The 18,939-nt window shown below is 38.0% G+C and overlaps 1 protein-coding gene across 9 annotated transcripts in view; it reads left to right on the top strand.

Annotated features, from left to right (window-relative positions):
- Positions 1-18,130, top strand: part of LOC122408710 (rap guanine nucleotide exchange factor 2-like) — a 138,620-nt gene extending 120,490 nt beyond the window's left edge. For 6 of the 9 annotated variants that reach the window (XM_043415677.1, XM_043415681.1, XM_043415676.1 and 3 more), the window contains 15 exons: positions 896-1,108; positions 1,729-2,081; positions 2,577-3,038; positions 3,186-3,478; positions 3,604-3,892; positions 4,018-4,249; positions 4,431-4,735; positions 5,258-5,442; positions 5,592-5,803; positions 5,985-6,216; positions 6,356-6,631; positions 6,817-7,134; positions 8,564-8,680; positions 11,609-11,863; positions 13,220-18,130. In XM_043415677.1, coding sequence (XP_043271612.1) covers positions 896-1,108; positions 1,729-2,081; positions 2,577-3,038; positions 3,186-3,478; positions 3,604-3,892; positions 4,018-4,249; positions 4,431-4,735; positions 5,258-5,442; positions 5,592-5,803; positions 5,985-6,216; positions 6,356-6,631; positions 6,817-7,134; positions 8,564-8,680; positions 11,609-11,863; positions 13,220-13,251 — 3,774 coding nt within the window. In that variant the 3' untranslated portion in view covers positions 13,252-18,130. The remainder of the gene's footprint in view (positions 1-895; positions 1,109-1,728; positions 2,082-2,576; positions 3,039-3,185; positions 3,479-3,603; positions 3,893-4,017; positions 4,250-4,430; positions 4,736-5,257; positions 5,443-5,591; positions 5,804-5,984; positions 6,217-6,355; positions 6,632-6,816; positions 7,135-8,563; positions 8,681-11,608; positions 11,864-13,219) is intronic. The other 3 variants (XM_043415678.1, XM_043415679.1, XM_043415682.1) reach the window with 3 other exon arrangements.
- Positions 18,131-18,939: the final 809 nt, after the last annotated feature.

Below are 18,939 nucleotides of genomic sequence, written 5' to 3'. Positions count from 1 at the left end.
AATTTCGACACGACTTCTTTTATGCCCTCGTCCCAAATCGACTTGATATAATAGAATCGAAATTTCGGCTCACTTGTTTGTGTTTTTCATGCACAAATGCGCGATATCCGAATAGAGGTTTCGAGTTACAATGACGTGAAACCTAATCGGGTCATTGGCATTCAAAAATTTTGTCGCGACTGCAAAGTCTCTCGTCGCCGGATGGATATTCCCACGTGATTATGGAGCGAATATTGTAAATATTAATGTTGAACCAAAAAATTGTGTGGACAAGACAATTCTGAGATAAAGTTTTTATAATAAATATCATTTGCATCAGCATCTCTTGGAAATGATAAGCAGACCAAATATTCTATGAACCCTATTTTATCGTAGCTCAAAGATAATAAATCATTTATTGTCTTCTCTCTGTCGCGACAGATAATGCGACGGTTCACTCGATAAACATACACGCTTGTCAAAACAATGAATCGATATCTTAGAAACTCTGAACCGAGGACTAACGAGACATTTAAAAATAGTCGATAAAACAGCATATTTTGAGGAAAAGTTTCATACGTCAATATTTTACATTTGAAATATCAGTTACTGCGTCTGTAAAAATCACACACATTTCTTCAGTCGTCTGATTAAATTTTGTGAGAATGCTACGAGGAAACACTGTGCTGAATATTCACGCTGCATGACTCGTTCGTTTTTCCATTTATTTCATTTTATCGATGAAAATAAAAAACCAAATGAATTTAATGATGATAAAAGAAATGGTTAAATTTCTAGAACCGCTATTGAATGCCACTGTTATATTCGAGCTCCGAATATTATTTTCGGGGGTTACGAACCACCGAGTGAAATTGGAGTAACGACTCAAGTTTTCAATTTGTTTGTCTTGTTCCAGTTTACACAGGGCCTGACCGGAAGGCCAGAGCTGTATTTAAAGTCGAACAGGAGTAGTCATTCGAGTGACACAAGTTCGGCTTACAGCGGTTCTGATACGATGACTTCCGCACAGGGATCACTCGACGCGGATGCTGACGAAGTCGATCTATCGGGCCTCGTCGAATCCATCGTCGACAGCGATGAGGAAGAGGATCTCGCCGAAAGCATGGACGTAAGATGATCTTTCAATATAAACAATCATTTCGAGCCACCGTTTCTCTTCTATTTCCCACCCCAAGGGTCGATTAAATTCTACGACGCTGAAGTTTCCAACGTTGGGGTCCAACGAAATGAACGAAAAAAACGTTTTTAATTCACCAATTATTTATTTCACGAATCGTTGGTGCAGCTTGAAAAACTACGAATCGCAAATTTGGCAGGGAACAAAATAGGAACAAACTGAAATTATTGGAGAGTTTTTTTCGATCATTTCGTTGGACTCCAACGTTGGAAACTTCAGCGTCATTAAATTCTATACTTTTGGGAACGTTTCATATTCAAATATTACAAATAAAGATATAAAAAGCATTGTTAAAGTTCAATTGAAAATAAATTACGAAATAAATTCACATTTCATTATTAATAAACCAGCAGACAAATTGGTTGAAAATTAAATAATCCAAATAATAAATCCAAATAATAAATCGTCACTGACGAAATATTTGATTCATCGGTACCCTAATCATCCTCAATGAAAAACGCGCATCCATGAATGAAGCACAATGGATTAATCATAGTGATAGGAAATTTGCTTAATCTCGGGTACATAAACGTTAAACGTTCGTCTTTCAGAGTTTGAATGTTCGTGACACGGTGAGAGAGTGCCTGGAGAAAGATCCGGCTGAGAGAACCGAGGACGACATTGAAATACTTCTCGAGTTCACACAGCATCTCAAAGCATTCACGAATATGACACTAGCGGTGAGACGAGCACTTTGCGCCGTAATGGTATTCGCCGTCGTCGAACACGCCGGTATGATTGTTCTCAATGATGGCGAGGAATTGGACAGTTGGAGCGTTTTGATAAACGGCGCTGTCGAAGTCGAGCACACCAATGGAGAAATCGAACAATTGCATCTTGGCGATAGTTTTGGCATTTTACCTACTATGGAAAGGCTACTTCATCGCGGAGTCATGAAAACGAAGTGAGTGAATTCCAAAATATTGCAGTTTAAAGCCAAAAACAACTCGAAATTATGTCTCAACTGAAAATCAGTGTCTGAGAGTTTTTGGACCTCGTGAGCAACGTCTTGGATAAGAAACATATGGCCGTTTTTATCGAATTATTTAAAATCAATTGCTGAATGCATAGGTTATCGACGTTGCCAGGAAAACATTTTTTTTCTTACTCGTTGTTGGCATGATTTCTTCAGTCGAAGATTTCGTAAAACCTACTTCCAAATTAGGATTACTTGTTAAACATTTGTTGGAGATATACGTAGTTTTTGAAGAAATGTCATTGCTATCTTGAGTTGCGAAAAGAGAAAAGTTACTTGATTGGTTCAAATAAAAAAATACTCAAAATTTCCTGGCTAATCGACATTGGAATAAGAAAATATTTGAATAGTGATCGACGTAACTACTCGAATAGGGAAGTACGACTATCGTTCAATTTTATTTATTTATTGAAAACATTACAGAGTCGACGATTGTCAATTCGTGTGCGTGACGCAAGCGGATTACTTCAGAATTCAGCATCAGGGTGAGGAGAATACGAGGCGGCACGAAGAAAATGGCAGGGTCGTGTTGGTCACGGAATCGCGAGGTGCCGTTGACGGAGGTACGCGGCGTGGTCACGTCGTAATACGCGGAAGTCCAGAGCGTCTGATGTTACAACTGATCGAAGAAAATAGCATCACTGATCCGACATACGTCGAAGATTTTTTGCTAACCCATCGAACCTTCATCGATAGCCCATTGTTAGTCGCTAATCAACTTCTCGAATGGTTCGATCAGACGCAAATCAGAGATCGCGTTGCCCGAGTCGTTTTGCTCTGGGTCAACAATCACTTTACCGACTTCGAGACAGACCCGACGATGATGGAATTTCTTGAGGCTTTTGAAACTGGCCTCGAAAGAGAAAAAATGCAGGGACAACAAAGGTGCGTTTCGGAGGAGTTAAATAAAATCTTGCGCGAAAAATACAGTCTATTTTGTATATTGACACATAAATGTTGCTCACAAAATTGTCAGGAGATTAATCTTGTACACGAAAAAAAAAATTTCAATCCGTTATTTTCTTTCCACAGACTACTGAATATTGCATGCGCAGCAAAAGCGAGGACGCGAAACGTAACGTTAGCGAGGCCGAGCAGGGACGAAGTCTTACACTTTAGTATTCTCGGCGGTTACGAGACAGGCTTCGGGATATTTATCTCAAAAGTTGACAAACGCTCTAAAGCCGAGGATGTTGGATTAAAACGAGGCGATCAAATATTGGAAGTTAACGGGCAAAGTTTCGAATACGTCAGTCATGCGAGAGCACTCGAAATATTGAGAGGATCGACGCATCTCAGTATAACCGTGAAATCTAATTTATTAGGTAAATAATTCTTCCGTTACAAAACGAGTAAACTTGAATTATCGGCAATTAAAAAATGATCATTAGCCGCGACGTATAAACAAAATTGGAAAGATGAAAATAATAATTTTTTGTTTCCAACACAGCTTTTAAAGAAATGCTCCAAATGCCAGAAAATTCGCCTCGACCCCGTGGCAGAGCGAGCAAACCTGAAATTCCGCGACCACAGACGGATCCTCGGGCGAGACTATCGACCCACGTCGATCCTTTGACTCCTCTGGTTGGCGGAGTTCCACTTTTGTTGCCCGAAAGTAACGTGTCGCCTTGCAAGGACGGTAGCAAAAAGGAGCATAAGGGTTTTATGACTCTCGGTCCTAAGAGACGGTTGCAGAAAGCTCTCATGAAAATGAATATTTTGCCAAAGAACACCATCAAGTAAGATTTATTTTTTTTATCGAATAATTCATTGCTTTCATTTCATTGATTTCATTTGATTAAGCGAATTAATAAGCGAAATCATTTTCGTATGAATTAATGTGTTTTTCCTGTCGTTTCCCCAGTGACGGCGTTCACGTTGACGATCCGTTAGCTCCTCCTCACACACCACCGGGTACAGGTCTTACTCAAACAACGACGAATCTCTACCATTCGAGAAGCAATCCAGATTTGACGTCGCTTTATTGCTACGATGATCTCAGAGCTCCAGACCATCCGGAACATGTCCTTAAGGTCTACAAAGCCGATCAGACGTGCAAGTACCTTCTCGTTCACAAAGAAACGACGTCGCACGAGGTACGTTTTCGTTTGATTTCGTTGTTTCTTTTCAAATCTTAGTTGTGAATTGAAAACTGTTTGTGGATTTCGCTTCCAACGAATTTCCCGAATTACCGATTTATTTTCGGTCCACATCGAAACATTTGCAAAATATTGAATCTCATGAAGAGACTAGAAACTTATGACTGTATTTTTAAAGGTGGTTATGCTCGCTCTCCAAGAATTCGGGATTACGGAAAGCAGCTCGAATTTTTCACTCGCTGAAGTGAGCGTCGGTGACGGTGGTATGATAAAGCAGCGAAGATTGCCCGATCAGTTGCAAAACCTTGCTGAAAGAATAGGCCTGAGCTCGCGTTATTATCTTAAAACAAATGGCGTTTCCGAGACCCTCGTTGCTGACGAACAAGCGCCTGAGCTAATACGCGAGTCGCAGGTGCATTTTTTGCAGCTTAACGCCGTCGAAGTTGCTATCCAACTGACACTTCAGGACTTTAGTATATTCAGGTATATTTTTTTTTCTTTTTTTTAATCAGCTTCTCGGCGTTTGAAGCTTCGAGTGGACAACAATCCGTGAGGTTGCTATCTTATTCGAAGCTTATTTGTTCTATTGAAATTTCGTTTTTTTTACGAAAAATTCCTAGAATTTTGTTTTCTTCCAATATCAGAAGTCGAATCTAGTCCCTAATTTAGTCCAGTTCGAATTATTCACTTTCGATCTTTAAAAAAAAATTTCGTAGTTTCTCTGATACAACTTTTCAACCATTTTGTTTTCAAGTATATCTGATCGGAAATTTTTCGTTGACCATCGGCAATTTGGTTTTCTTTGTTTATTTAATAACATTGAAGCCCAAAATTGACGAAGACAAAACATGGCAATGAATTTGTCATGTTTTGTATTAAATTTAATTAACGATAAGATGAAACGTAATATATTTAAATTACCAGCATCCTGCCACTTTCGATTCTCAGAAGCGTCGTATTGTCTTATGAAATATTAATTTTTGAGGATTTTGAAAATATTATTAGACAAATCGAATCTACGGAATACGTGGACGACTTGTTCGAGCTGAAGAGTAGGTACGGCGTACCTATGCTTAGCCAGTTCGCGGAGCTAGTCAACAGAGAAATGTTTTGGGTCGTCACGGAGGTTTGCTCGGAGCACAATCTTGTCAGGCGGAGCAAAATCATCAAGCAATTTATTAAAATAGCTCGTAAGTTTTTAACGAACTTTCAAATGCTCCATTTCGCTGAAAAAACCTATTCGTGCAAACTTTTTACCTGAATAAGCGCTTGATTATAACTCCCGTCGTCATTGGTAAGCTCGTTAAATCATTATACTCTTTTTTTTTTCGCTATTCAGGTCAGTGTAAGGAGTGCAAAAACTTCAACTCGATGTTCGCGATCGTGTCGGGTTTAGGCCACGGTGCAGTATCAAGGTTAAGGGCGTCGTGGGAAAAATTGCCGAGCAAGTATCAACGATTGTTCAGCGATTTGCAAGAACTCATGGATCCTAGTCGTAACATGAGTAAATATCGTCAGCTCGTTATCTCCGAACAAACTCAACCGCCAATCGTGAGTACATTGACTTTCATGTTTTTTTTCCTCACTTCTACTTCATCATCAATCTTAAGATGATAATTATTTTTGATCATCGATCGTATCGATGTCGCAAAAATGATTGTTTTGGATACTTTCCTTCATCAGTTTGACTCGAATACCTTGGAAATAAATTGACCACTTTTTTCACTCACAGATTCCATTTTATCCCGTCGTGAAGAAAGACTTGACTTTTATTCACCTCGGCAATGACTCAAGAGTCGAGAGTTTAGTGAATTTTGAAAAATTACGAATGATCGCGAAAGAGGTCAGGACTCTTACAAACATGTGTTCGTCACCGTACGATTTATTGACGATGCTCGAGCGTGGCGGACAGCCACCAAGCTCAGCGATGGTTGCGCTAAATCAGATGACGACGGGCAATCAAGGTAAACATTTTTCAATATCTTACACATTTCAGCTCTTCCAATAAGTTTTTTGGAATATGTTTTGAAAGACTACTGTTTTTTCTCTCTCTCTCTCTCTTTTTTTTTTTAAATAACTTGGTTTTATTCGTTTTTTCCGCAGGTGGCCAAACAGCGACGGTTAAGCGTCGGAAGAAATCGACAGCCGCGCCGAATCCTAAAAAAATGTTTGAGGAGGCACAAATGGTGAGGCGAGTCAAGGCTTATCTCGCAAACATGAAGGTTATCACAGACGAGGAACGGTTGCACGCTCTCTCGGTCGATTGCGAACCTCATGCCGGTGCTGTTGCGATCGCCGCTGCTGTTCCACTCGGTGGTAGTCGAGGGAGACGTCATCCATCGCCCACGTTGTCGACCACGAGTAGTGCCAGCAGTACAAGTGAGAAAAACGATGAACTTAGGGCTCCAATTTCCAAAGTTCTTAATTCTTTGGAAACCGTCGTTACATATTGACTCGATTGCTCTCAATAATTCCAGATTTAAAAATGTTCAACAAAAGTGCAAAATAATATTTCAGCACTTCGTGTTCACCCGTTTTCAATTTATTTTGTATTCATTAACCAGGTACAAAATTCGGGGCAGCCTCGCCTCAAGCAGTGAGAAAGATGTTGGCACTCTCGGATCCGCACAAAACACGACCTTACCAGCCAAAACACTGTCCACCAGCGCTTCCGGTGCCAGGTTTGGCGTTGCACGCTGGCGGTCTCGAGCCTAGTCCCGGCGCACCGAGACGAGTAGGCTCAGGTAGTAGAGTACCGATGCACGAGAGATCCCACAGTGATACGCCATCCGGATTGCCACCGCCTGTCGATCTCAGTGCTGAAAGTAGCAGCGTCACGAGTCTGAGTAATCTTCAACCACTGCGAAAAACTCTCACCAGCGGTAAGTTCCAATTTAACTATTTTTTCGAAGAATTACACAAGTTAGGGATTTTCGAAAAATGGATTTCTCTATCATCCAGTTTTCAAATGTTTTCCGACAGATCTAAGATTGATATATGTTTGGAAATCACACGATACAAAAAGTTTGAAGGATTATTTTTCAAAAATATTCCAAATACATCGAGAAATGCGGTTTCTTTTATTGAGCTTCGATTTTTCGAATATTCCGAGACATGTAATTCTTGCACATTTTTTTATGCGAACGAGAACGACGATCGTCATAACATCAAATGTCTGTCGCTTCGAAATCGAGAAATAGGGAACGGCTTAAACTTTGTCTTGGACCATGGTGCATTTTTGTTGCTCGTTATTATAATTATCATTATTATTCTCAATATAATTATTACTGATATTATTATCATCGATATATTATCACAATGGAAGGGGTTCGTAAATTTAAAAAATTAAAAAATCATTTGTTATTTGCACGCTGCACCAAACGTTTCGTAATTCATAAATGTTTCATGTCATAATTACGTAATCACTAAATAAAATGTATATAGAGATATGCGCTCGTCGAATTACCGAATTTTCTGTAACGTCCGATTGAATTGTTTGAGAATAAGTTGAGAATTATTCATTTATCTTACGTTTCACTCTCACCAATATTTCATTAGGTTGCCTTATAGAAAGAATCGCATTTAAAATATATTTTCGAAACGTTCGTTGAATCTCTCTCAACTTGCTTAAATATATCTATATACATTACGCAGTATGATAACAATAACATAACCATTGCACACGCATCTTGTATGCTGAAAAGAAACGAAAATCGCAGGCTTATTTGTCAACGCCAAATTCACGCCTGATTGTTCCTCTACCCCTTCGATACTTACAAAGATTTTTGTTATTTCTTGAGTTCAATTATAGAGAAGAAATGTCACCATGGGACATACGGAATTTGATTTGGACCGTAGGCGGTTCAATATTGTAGATCCACTTCGAATCGGTGGATAGGACAGAATTAATCGTGGGCGTCGATCGAGTTTATTTTCTTATAGATTGCCAGCATCAAACATTTTTTTTCACTCGTAGAATAGATCGAAGGGCTACAGACATTCGCTTTTCTCGCTACCAATCGCAACGTAGTTCGTTCGAGGTATCGATTCGTTTTGCATAGATCGGGATTTGTCGTTAGATTTATCGTGGCGTTTGGCAGCTTAGGAAAAAGTAGAAAAGGGTTAGAAACGCGATTGACTGAACCAGGAACCGAAAAGATGCTAGAATTGACTCAAATCTATCGAATGTAGAGGAAAATAAAAATTAGAAGAAACGCTCGAAGGAAAAAGACATTTGAATAGGAAGAAATAAAAATACGGAGAACAAAAAACGTGATTGTGATGGAAATGTTGTTGGGGACGTGTGCGTAGGTTCGGTGACGAGCAGTGACAGTGGTCACAGTACTCAACTGGACAGCCACAGTGGAAGCAGCGTAGAAGCCGGTGGAAGTCCACCCCCGCCCCAGAGGAGGCATTCCGCGATGCAAGGTATGTAAATCGCCCTGTTCTCGTTTATCGCCAAATCTATGTGTAATGTATTATCGTTTTTCTTATCCCCAACTTCCTCTTCGCTATTGCCCCTTTACTCTATATTATTTCGTAGAAATTCGTGTATACATGTAGACGTAGATCGTGTTGCGTAGCTTGACATTCAAATTTCTTACGGATCGAGTATACGAAGTGAACTTGAAATAATTGTTTTCTTCTCTGTTATGGGTTTTTCCGTTTTTTTTTTTTTTTTTTTTTTTTTTCATTTGAAAATAGTGACAAATAGATTATGAATTTTTGTGGAGAAAGCTGCATAGAATTTTGCGTTATTTCAACCTACGCTCCCACACATGTCCTTGATAACGAAAGAGACACAATCGTAGTGTCACTTAAGAATCGTCGATTTTTTCGGTTCCGTAACAGAGGAAACAGATTTTCGTACAATCGAATACTACTCGTATGTCCCATGGGCCAATTTTAATTGTCGTTTCCTCAATCCATGTCTCATCGAGCCTTCGTTTATCATCATCATAATCATCATCATCATCATCATCATCATCACACATTGTACAGTTTTATAAACGTCTAAGGGGCGATGTGAAAATGTTTTTTCAATTCCAATGTTCCTATATACTTCGTACGATGAAATATCGTCGCAAAACTATTCTCATTCCTACTCTTTGCTCACTCAGCAAAAGCTTGCAAAGTCGATAATCAATTTCATATCGCCTCGTCACTTTTCTTCGGACCATGCTGAAAGTTGTACGGAAAATCGCTTTATCCGCCACTTCATTTCTGTCGCTAAAACGTCGGCTTCGGTCTCGCTCTTACAGACGCTTAAAAACATAATCTCGTGTAAATGAAACGCTGAAAAAAAACTGCTGTAAATATTCTTTATGCCTATTTCTGTCATGTGATAACGCACAAAGCTTCAGTTACACGTGGAAATGGAAATTAAAAAAAAAAAAACGTACGCGTGTGCGGTCTTTAAAAAATCCATCACCAAGACCAAGACAAATATTTCCATGAAATAAAGTAAAAGTAAAATGAAGAGGATAAATAAAAATGAAAACGAAAAAGTACGTGGGTCGTGTGTGTATGTGGTGCAGGACCAATATTGAGGGGTGGAGTACCTCCGTTCCCCGCCGCGGTAGCAGTGTTACCTCCGCTTCCTGCCAACCACAACCACAATCATCTTCTTCTTCATCATCATCATCATCACCAACAATATCACCAACAATCCCAACCTCCCGAAGGTGAGTCTCGATCTCCCCTCATCCCGCATAATTCCCTGACCGTGCGGTATTGAAATCTTCCATCGTTGAAATCCAATAAAAATTCTAGTTTCTGGAACGACAATTTTCCATGAATTCTTATAATAATCCACGCAAGTTTGTGGTCAGATATTATCGAAGAAAACAAAATGAAAAATTCCGTTACGCTTTCACGATGAAGAAATTCAACATCACGTGATTCCTCTGTTTTGGGCGTTGCTTCTTTTTTTTGTTTATTCTTTGGAACGTTTTTGCTTTTTCTCACTGTCATTTCCACCTTCACGCTGTCATTGTATTCGTATGTGTACAATAATAATTAGAGAATCTCGTTTGATCGACTGGGAATGCTTTCAACTTATGCTTATGATTTAACCAATTACGTTGAATACAATATGAGATGTAAATTGCTCTGCAAACAAATCAATAACTTTTCGCTCGAAGAATTCGTAGCTCGCAACTTCGTAACGTATCGTAAGTATTGTCACGTCAAAACGCCGCTGAATTTTTTATTCTCGATTTTTTTTACTGCGTGAGAGTGCTTTTTTTGTCTCTTGTGAGTCAACCCGATCTTTGCATATTGTTTATGTGTGTGCGTGTGTTTTTAAAACCCTCTTCTCCTCATTCTTCCACAGTTTATAGAACTGATTGAGAAAACTTGAAAATTTCGAATCGCTTTGCTCGCGGTACGAAATGAAAATTGTTTCCGTTTTGTTTTTTTCTGGATCATTTCACCTTCGCTCGAGAGCTAAGGTGAATGATATTTAACGAAAATTCCTATCCGATACCGCAAATTTTAGTCTTTTCTTCGTCGAAATAATAAACCGTCCGTTCACACTGAATTTTTTTTTTAACTCACCAGCCGGAAGGAATGTAGAAACAAATTTTGTGCCTCCACATGCAGCCTTCTTCCAAACAAAACATTAGATAGACAGCTGTGTAAGCTTCGTACCCGAGCAATGCAAATTGCAACAACTTCAACACAACTTTTTTGAATTTCAGGGCTACTAATATGACCATGAAACATTTTCACACTGTTCCTCTCTTTAACACATATCAAGTTATGAATTATAAATTTATACAGTACAGAAAAGTTGGTGCGAATGTAATTATTGATCATGATAAAGAGATCGTTTGGAAAACGATAAAATTCATTGTCAATCTTATGAACCACGTTCGGTTTTGTATTCGACTCAATAGAATGCGATCTATGCAATAGCAAATGGGAAGAAAACTCATTTTTAACAGTTCCATAGCAACTTAGCAGTGTTGCAGGAGCGATTATAATCGTCAACCACTTTTCTGTATATTATAAAAAATAAATGCTTTCTACACCAGGGTTTACTAACATTTTCGTGTGGCAGATATCCAATTTGAAATCGACGACAATGTTCGATCGTGTGTCGGTTGAGAATCTTCCTCCGCTTTTCTTTCGCACTTGAGCTTTCCTATTCTCGGCATTACCTACTTCATCTTCTCCGCGGTTTAACAACTCGAAAAATATCCGACGTTTGTCGGACTCGTCGACGTTTCGAGCATAGCTTTCACATTGGGAAAAATTGAAGAAATCAACGATCGCAAAAATAAGAAAAAATTGAAAAAAAAAAACAAAAAAAAATATTGGAGAACGAGAACCCAGACAGTGGAGGGATTTCAGGTATCGGAGGACCACCAACGGGGATGTTAATGGGACCGGGAATATCCTCCTTTCCACTTCAACCCGGATTAATGACGACACATGTTATGTCGACGAGTAACACGATGACGCAGATTCGTTCCGGTGCAATCGGTTCAACGCAATGTCGTCAACCACCGGCTTACAAAGTTGCTGCCCAGATGGCGAGATTACACAGGCTAGGTCGTGCCCACAGCCACGAAGGAGTCACGTCGTATCGGACTGATCACGAAGATGGTACTGCAAAAACAAAAACAACTCACCCGAAAAAAAAACGCAATTTTTAGACACATTTTTCCACCATTCAAATTTTTTCTCTTTTCTCTCACTCTTTCACAAACACATGAACATTTTGATACAAAAACTCGTGATCTTTTTCTTTCTATTTTTATTCTTCAATTACAATTTTACACTGAAAAAATTTCTTATTACTCCATTGGAGAATTTGAATATTTTGCCATTAATCCCGAAAATCAAAACCCCCCGTTCCGTTAGGTGTGTGAGTACACTATTCAGGCCTAGCTCAACTACTCATATTTTGACTTGTACACTACTCTCGTTCGCTCCTCCTTTTCGAACAACTCTTCAATTTCTCATCTCATGTGGAGGGATAAAAAAATGTATATATATTTATATAGTCCCTCTGTCTTCTTCGTCCTCATATTCTGTGAAAAATTGATCAATCGTAGATTCTCGTTGTCCCTTTGTATCCGCTATGTCAGAGTTTGGAAGGATCGTTTTGACGTCTGTGTTATTGTTAATGTGAATATAACGTGACTATGCTCAAATGTTGTACATGTGTCGCGACATAAGCGCACTAGGATTCGTTCTATTTGCTTATATCGTCTCTTCCGAAGAGAACTCTCTCTCAAGTCTCACCCACTGCACTGTTGCATTTTGATCTGCACTCGTATATATTTATCAACTTCATATACATGAAATGTGTATTGGCCAGCTTTGCAGTCGATTTGCTTGTCATTTGTTTATAACACATGTCATGCCCGATTCACAATTCTCGCATTTACCATCCCAACTATCTTTTTATCATTAATTATCATTTTTTATCTTTACAATTTACTTGCTTGGCTGCTTCAATTTTTTGCACGAAAACTTACGTTGGCTTCTGCACAATGTCAATCATTCTCGACGACCGAGACTGTCTCTAGGTCCGTGGCAATTTTTTTTTCCGAATTGAGATTCGTTTTGCACTCGGAAAGTGTTGAGTGTTACCGTTAAGATGGAAAGGAAATTCGGTGTTCGTATTTACTAAATTTTTGGAATTCTGAATCAACGTTCCACGAAGTGTCAAAAATAAAAATAAAAAACGGATCATTCTGTACTCGTCCATGATCGTAGTCGTGAAAATTTTCTCCGGATCGTTCAACCAGTTTTTTTTTTCATTATTGATCGCGAAATGAAAAACGTAATTGGAAACTTTATCCTCGGTAAATATTCTTCAACATCTACTTGTATAAATCATTTCAATTTAGCCTCTTCACTCTCATACGATTCGTGCTCCAGTTAACATCCGCAATCGATTACAGTTTGCTATTAAAAATTCAGGATTTAATGGAGAAATGTGTTTTGTTACAGACGACGAGGATGCCCAAGTCTCAGCAGTTTAAGGAAAAGTAAATTAAGTGACGATGGAAGAAAGATAAAAAAAAATACAGTTCCACGTGAAAACGTCCGTGCAACGAGGCTCGGCCGTCCTTTAGTTGCAGTTTATGCAGGTTTTAAATGATTTTTTCCTTTGATTCTTCATTCCAATCGAAATATCTGAATGACAGAAGAGCGAGCGTAAAACAAGGATAAACGCGCCTCGTAAACAGCCTCGGAGGAAAATCTCGAAACTGAAAAACAAAATAATTTCAGCGTTTCTCAATCGTGCTTCCTTTCTTACGAATTGCTAGTTCGCCCAACACACGTAGAGTGTATGCTATTCTATTACTGGACATCGTAGGGGCACAATGATACACGCGAGAAAGAAAAAGACTCATCGTTTGGAAGATATGTAAAGCGATAGAAAAACAAAATCACTTATTATTCAGCTCTACTCGAAAAGATTTTCATTTTTGACAAGATTAAATGATCGTCGGTAATGAATAAGATGGTGTAGAGCGTGAGATAACGGGAATGGAGAAACGTACGTGCCCGGTAGTGCGGTGAGCACTATTGACGATTCTCGAGGCCAAAATCCTGAGCTATGAAATCATGCATCAGCCAGGAAATTAATAAAACAAAGAATGAAACGGAACAAAACGAAAGAAAGAAAGAAAGAAAGAAAGAAAGAAAGAAAGAAAGACAAAAAGAAACTAAATAATCGCGAGTCGATAGTGCGATTAATTTAAATTAATCTATATAAATGTGTAATAAAAAAAAACGAGCCCAAAGATGTTATATATATAAATATATATAAATCGTGTATCCGTCGAATACGTTTTCAACGGCGAAATCTGTATTATATTAATTTTAGTCTAGCCTCTGAAAGCTCCGTAGCTACGTAAGTTGGTGTAAATAGCTTAGAGCGCGTTTAGTTTTTAAAGGAAAACAAGAAAGGGAGTAAGAAAACGCAGAAAAGGAAGGAAGAAGCTGATTAGAGTATTGTAGGACTTTACAAACGGGGCGAGATGAATCACCCCTAGCACGGAGGCGATGCGTCAAAACTTCACTTCTTTTATGTTTTATTGTTATTTTTCTTCGGTATTTAGCACGTTGGTTTGGGCCGCGTGACGGATCTTACGGAGAATACATTTACAGCCAAACGTTTTATTGAAAGAAAAATTCAGTACTGAGCGATTGAGTTTTGAAAAATCTGCAAGAATCAAGTTTATACGAATATTGAAGTCTAATGATTTCTGCCAAAAAATTTACTCCGTGAGCAATCATCAATCTATGCAAAAGTGTTTCCATTCACTATCAAACATTCTTCGAATCATTGTATTTTTTTTTATATATCCGATCGGATAAAATTTGTGACCGTGAATGCATGTATGAATATCGTTGAATCGACAAATAATCGAGACTCGAATGAGCAAAGAAGGAATTCATCAAGCACTAAAACGACACGAGGATGATGACGGTACAATAATTTTTTTTTCTGTTTCGGTGATAAAAGGGCCTAAAGCTTCTCTCACCCTGATCCAGTGTCTGCTTACTGCTGTTATTGAATAATTTGACGAGTTTGTTAAATGTCCGTTGGAGAAGGAAAAAAGGCGAGAAGGAAAAATATCATTCACTCATCATTGAAATCGTGCACGTAAAAAGTAATATATATACATAAATCTATATATATACATATATACACACAAATAAATATATCATCGAACTATATCATTCGTCTGCGATCTCGAACCGTGCGACATACGGTCTTGACGATATAACCGAGAATAAAGAAATTTTTATGTTTATTTTATCAACACTTGGATTAATTTGTGCGATACGAGGGAGATTTAGAGAGAAAAAAAATTAGAGAACAAAGAGAAACGATATACGAAAAATTGTACTACTCGGCTGTATGCGCGCCCTTTCGATCAACACCTCCGATCAATATCGATTCTGTAATAATCGATTTTCATTCGGGATTGTTGTCGCGTATTGTACAAACGTAAATCTTATAGATATTTATTTGTGTGTGTTTATAAGATTCATGTTTGTATATAATATATATCTCCTTTTGTACATATCCTGCAATCCCCTCTTAAATATTGCACTCGAACAATTTCTCGAGGCATTTCTTTGACTCGAATTTTTTCTCCTTTCCTCTCCCCCCGCCCCGTCCATCGCGAGAGATCATCGTGAGTTACGAAAGGAAAAGAAAGACAAAAAATGTAGTCAAAAATAGAAGAGGGTATTGAGCTTCTCGAGTATGATAACGAAAAATTGTACTGAAATTTAAGACTCGTTTTTTTTCGTATTGAGAATGAAGTTTTTTTCACATCAAATTAAAAGCGACGTGCACTCTCGAACGGTTGCAATTTTGTATTTTTCGTTTATTCAAAAATGTTGCTACCCGAATCCATTCCAAATGCATTTATCTATTTTTAATCCTACGAAAGTCTTTTTTTGAACCGGAAGTGTGCGTTTTATGAAATTGTTTTGCGCATTCGCACCAAACGAATCTCATCTTCGATTAATCTCCAAGTCAATCGCTAGAACAACACGTGTATCTTCCTCGAAATTGATTCCTCTATTTTTTATACTACTCTATCGATTCTCGCCGGAAGCGGGATTTATTCATTTTCTCTATTTTTTCATGCATCGCCAAACAATCACGCTACAAGCGTGTCCGAGTCACTTTCACCCCCTTCGTGTCATGCTTCGATTGGTTTCATCTCGGTTGTGTATATACGTATATAGTTTTTTCAACACTCAAATTGAAACGAGAAGCTGTCGTGTCATTATTTTACCCCACCTTCGTCACCTTTTTATATCCTCTCTCTTTTCATTCCTTTTCTCTCACCTCGAGAGTAATCAAAATTCAAAAATACTCTCGTAATTGAGAATCGAAGATGCGATCCACGCATGGTCCGCCAGTTATTTATTCCCTTTACAAACCTCATTCACTCCAATTTTTCTCTCTCGACGAGCCTGTAAAAGTAAAATCGTGTAAAAACATTGGTACTCTCTCGTAAAAAGGTGCTGCTCGAGTGCGCTCGCCGATCGAGAACCGTGAATCGTGCTTTGAAAGGAAAATAAAACAAAGTAACGAAACGTCTGTGAACGATCATTAGGATCGGAAACTTGAAAATAGAAAACGTGAAAGAAAATGCGAATATTTTCTTTGACAGCGAAACGAGAATTGCAGCTCTCGAAAGGAAAGAATGAAAGCGAATGTACGCGGACATCAGGAACGAGAAGAAAAATGAAAGAAAAAGGAAAATTTATAGTTATTTTGATAGCCAGTATTCTCTGGTGCGTTTGTCTCTCTCTTATTTCATTTTTTTCCCTCAAAACTGGTGAAAGCTCGTAGCAAAGCGACGAATAATGTTTTTAGGAAATTATCTACCAACAGATCATGTACAAGACATCTCCCTGCCCCGAACCTCGTCCCTCTTTCTACACGTTTTTTTTTTATTATTTATATTTGCCTATCGTTTTTAATTATTTATAACTGAATCTTGCGACCAAGACGATGACAGCGGGAAACAAATTTGAGAGAAAAGTTAAATGAAGACAAGAGTAGGAAAAAAGAAACAGAAGAGATTGAAACGAAACCTTTTGTATTTTATTTGTTTAATAAAAACTCGAATCATAGTACAAAACTGGATTTATTTGTTTGTTTTTCGTTCGTTCTTACGCTGCTTAGAAATCCTCGAACCTTTGATATCTGTGGGAAAAAATGGTTTAAACATCATCTTTGTCATTAAATTTCACCATGGACCTTCCCTACATTATTATTCGAAGAAAATGGGAAACAATAACATTATTTTTTGATAAATGCAGTTTGACATTAAAAAAAAATAAAATTTACTAACCATGTTTTTATGATTTTAAACTGTTTTTACCCGCTATATTTCCATGTGTGCAAACAATTCCTCAGCAATTTATAATTGGCATTATTATTTCGGTTTTTATTGTTTCACCGGGTTGAGGAAAACTGCAAACCGCACCCGTGGTCCGCGTCATCCGATCTGTACTGATTTAACCATTTGAGTATTTCGTGCCATAAACAAGACTATGAGAATTATAATTGTGGTAGAGCCATTGTTACGACTTATTCCCATGTAAAAAATTGGAATGGAATGACCTTCCAGGCAACTGCGATCAACAAGTTGATTTTCATGCAAATCACTAACCATTCCAATTTCCACATCAAATGTGAATAATTAATCGAAAAAAAAGATTTTTTTTTTTCCCATTCTACAATTGGAAGCGAAATGAAATTCGCATTTATTGACGTTTCGATCTCCAAGTTTGTACGAAAAACCACTCGAACCCGAAACTCAGTGCGCCAGAAACGTTTCTAAAATTTGATTTTCTTTCTCATTTTCAAATTTATTATTGTTACGTTGAAATGTTTTTTTGTTGTCCAAATGTTCGTTGCCTTCGACCAACGACTGTGATTGCGCAGGCGATAGTAGAGAAACGTTGTAACGAATTTTTGTTTACCTACCACTAAATTAGAGAATCGTGTGTGCGTATATGAAGGAGAAGAGTAAAAACGATGGGATTAACTATATTTTGTACGGTGAACATACAAAAATTAAGAAAAAAAAAATACACGTGTTTTTGTATATCTCTTGCTGTCTACTACCATCTAGAATTAGAAAAATGTCTCGCTCTCATTACACCTATGACAAATACGATAAACAAAAATGTCAAATCGAAGAAAGGAGAAGACTAAATAAAACACTATCCTTTGTGCTCTTTTAGTCATCGTATTTATCGTATATATCGCAAATTGGGCCTTTATAGAGGTGACCCTGAACGACTTATCTCAATGTGTACACTCTTTCGGTAATTCCTCGAATAATATATCTCTCGCTAGAGGAGTCAAAAAGATCTGGTGGTGACACTTCATTTTCTTTCTTGTACCAAAACCCTTCCACTCGTACGACACTGAAATTTTCATCGTTCGAGTCCAACGAAAATAAAGAAAAAAAAAACATTTGTAATTCAGAGTTTTTTAGATTATTTCGTTGGACTCCAACGCTGTAACTTCAGCGTCATTACACTCGTTCCTCTATTGCTGACAGGAACCACTCGTCGGTAGGTAAGTCTCAATAATTCATAATCCGTCGAGTCCGAAAATTGCACTCGGTCAATATTTCGTTGAATAATAAATGAGAATTTCAATAATTGATTATTGAGAGATGCTACACAAACATTGACATGCAATTACGAAACGGTCGAAAAATCATCAACAAATTGTTAAGAAAAGTACCATTCGTGCTCTAGAGATTTTTGGGGTTGATTATTTGTTCAATATTCGTTTGTGCATAATTTTCTCAAGACGATATCTAAAGAGCCGTTCACTCAATGCCTTAGAAATGTTGTATTATTGACGTGGTATCTTTCTTTTTCGTTTCGAAGCCCTTGTCATTGACTCTTCCAGGGTTTTTCGAAGATGCAAAAGGAAATTGCCTTGAAACAATGACAGGCGTTCGGAGAGTTACCGAACGTTCTGTATACGCAACGAGAAAAAGTATTATTTGAGTATTCGAAAAAGAGTCTTTTCTCGAAACGACGAGCAAATAGTTTCGAGAGAGATCATTGCTTCAAAGTGATGTTTTTAAAGATTCAGAGAACCCGCAATTTGTCTAATTTGTTTTTTTTTTTCTCGAAATTATGCAAATTCAGAATTTCGACGA

The sequence above is a fragment of the Venturia canescens genome, chromosome 4 (genome assembly GCF_019457755.1).
Source record: "Venturia canescens isolate UGA chromosome 4, ASM1945775v1, whole genome shotgun sequence".
Taxonomy (NCBI): Eukaryota; Metazoa; Arthropoda; class Insecta; order Hymenoptera; family Ichneumonidae; genus Venturia; species Venturia canescens.
This window is presented reverse-complemented; position numbering and strand designations above follow the sequence as displayed.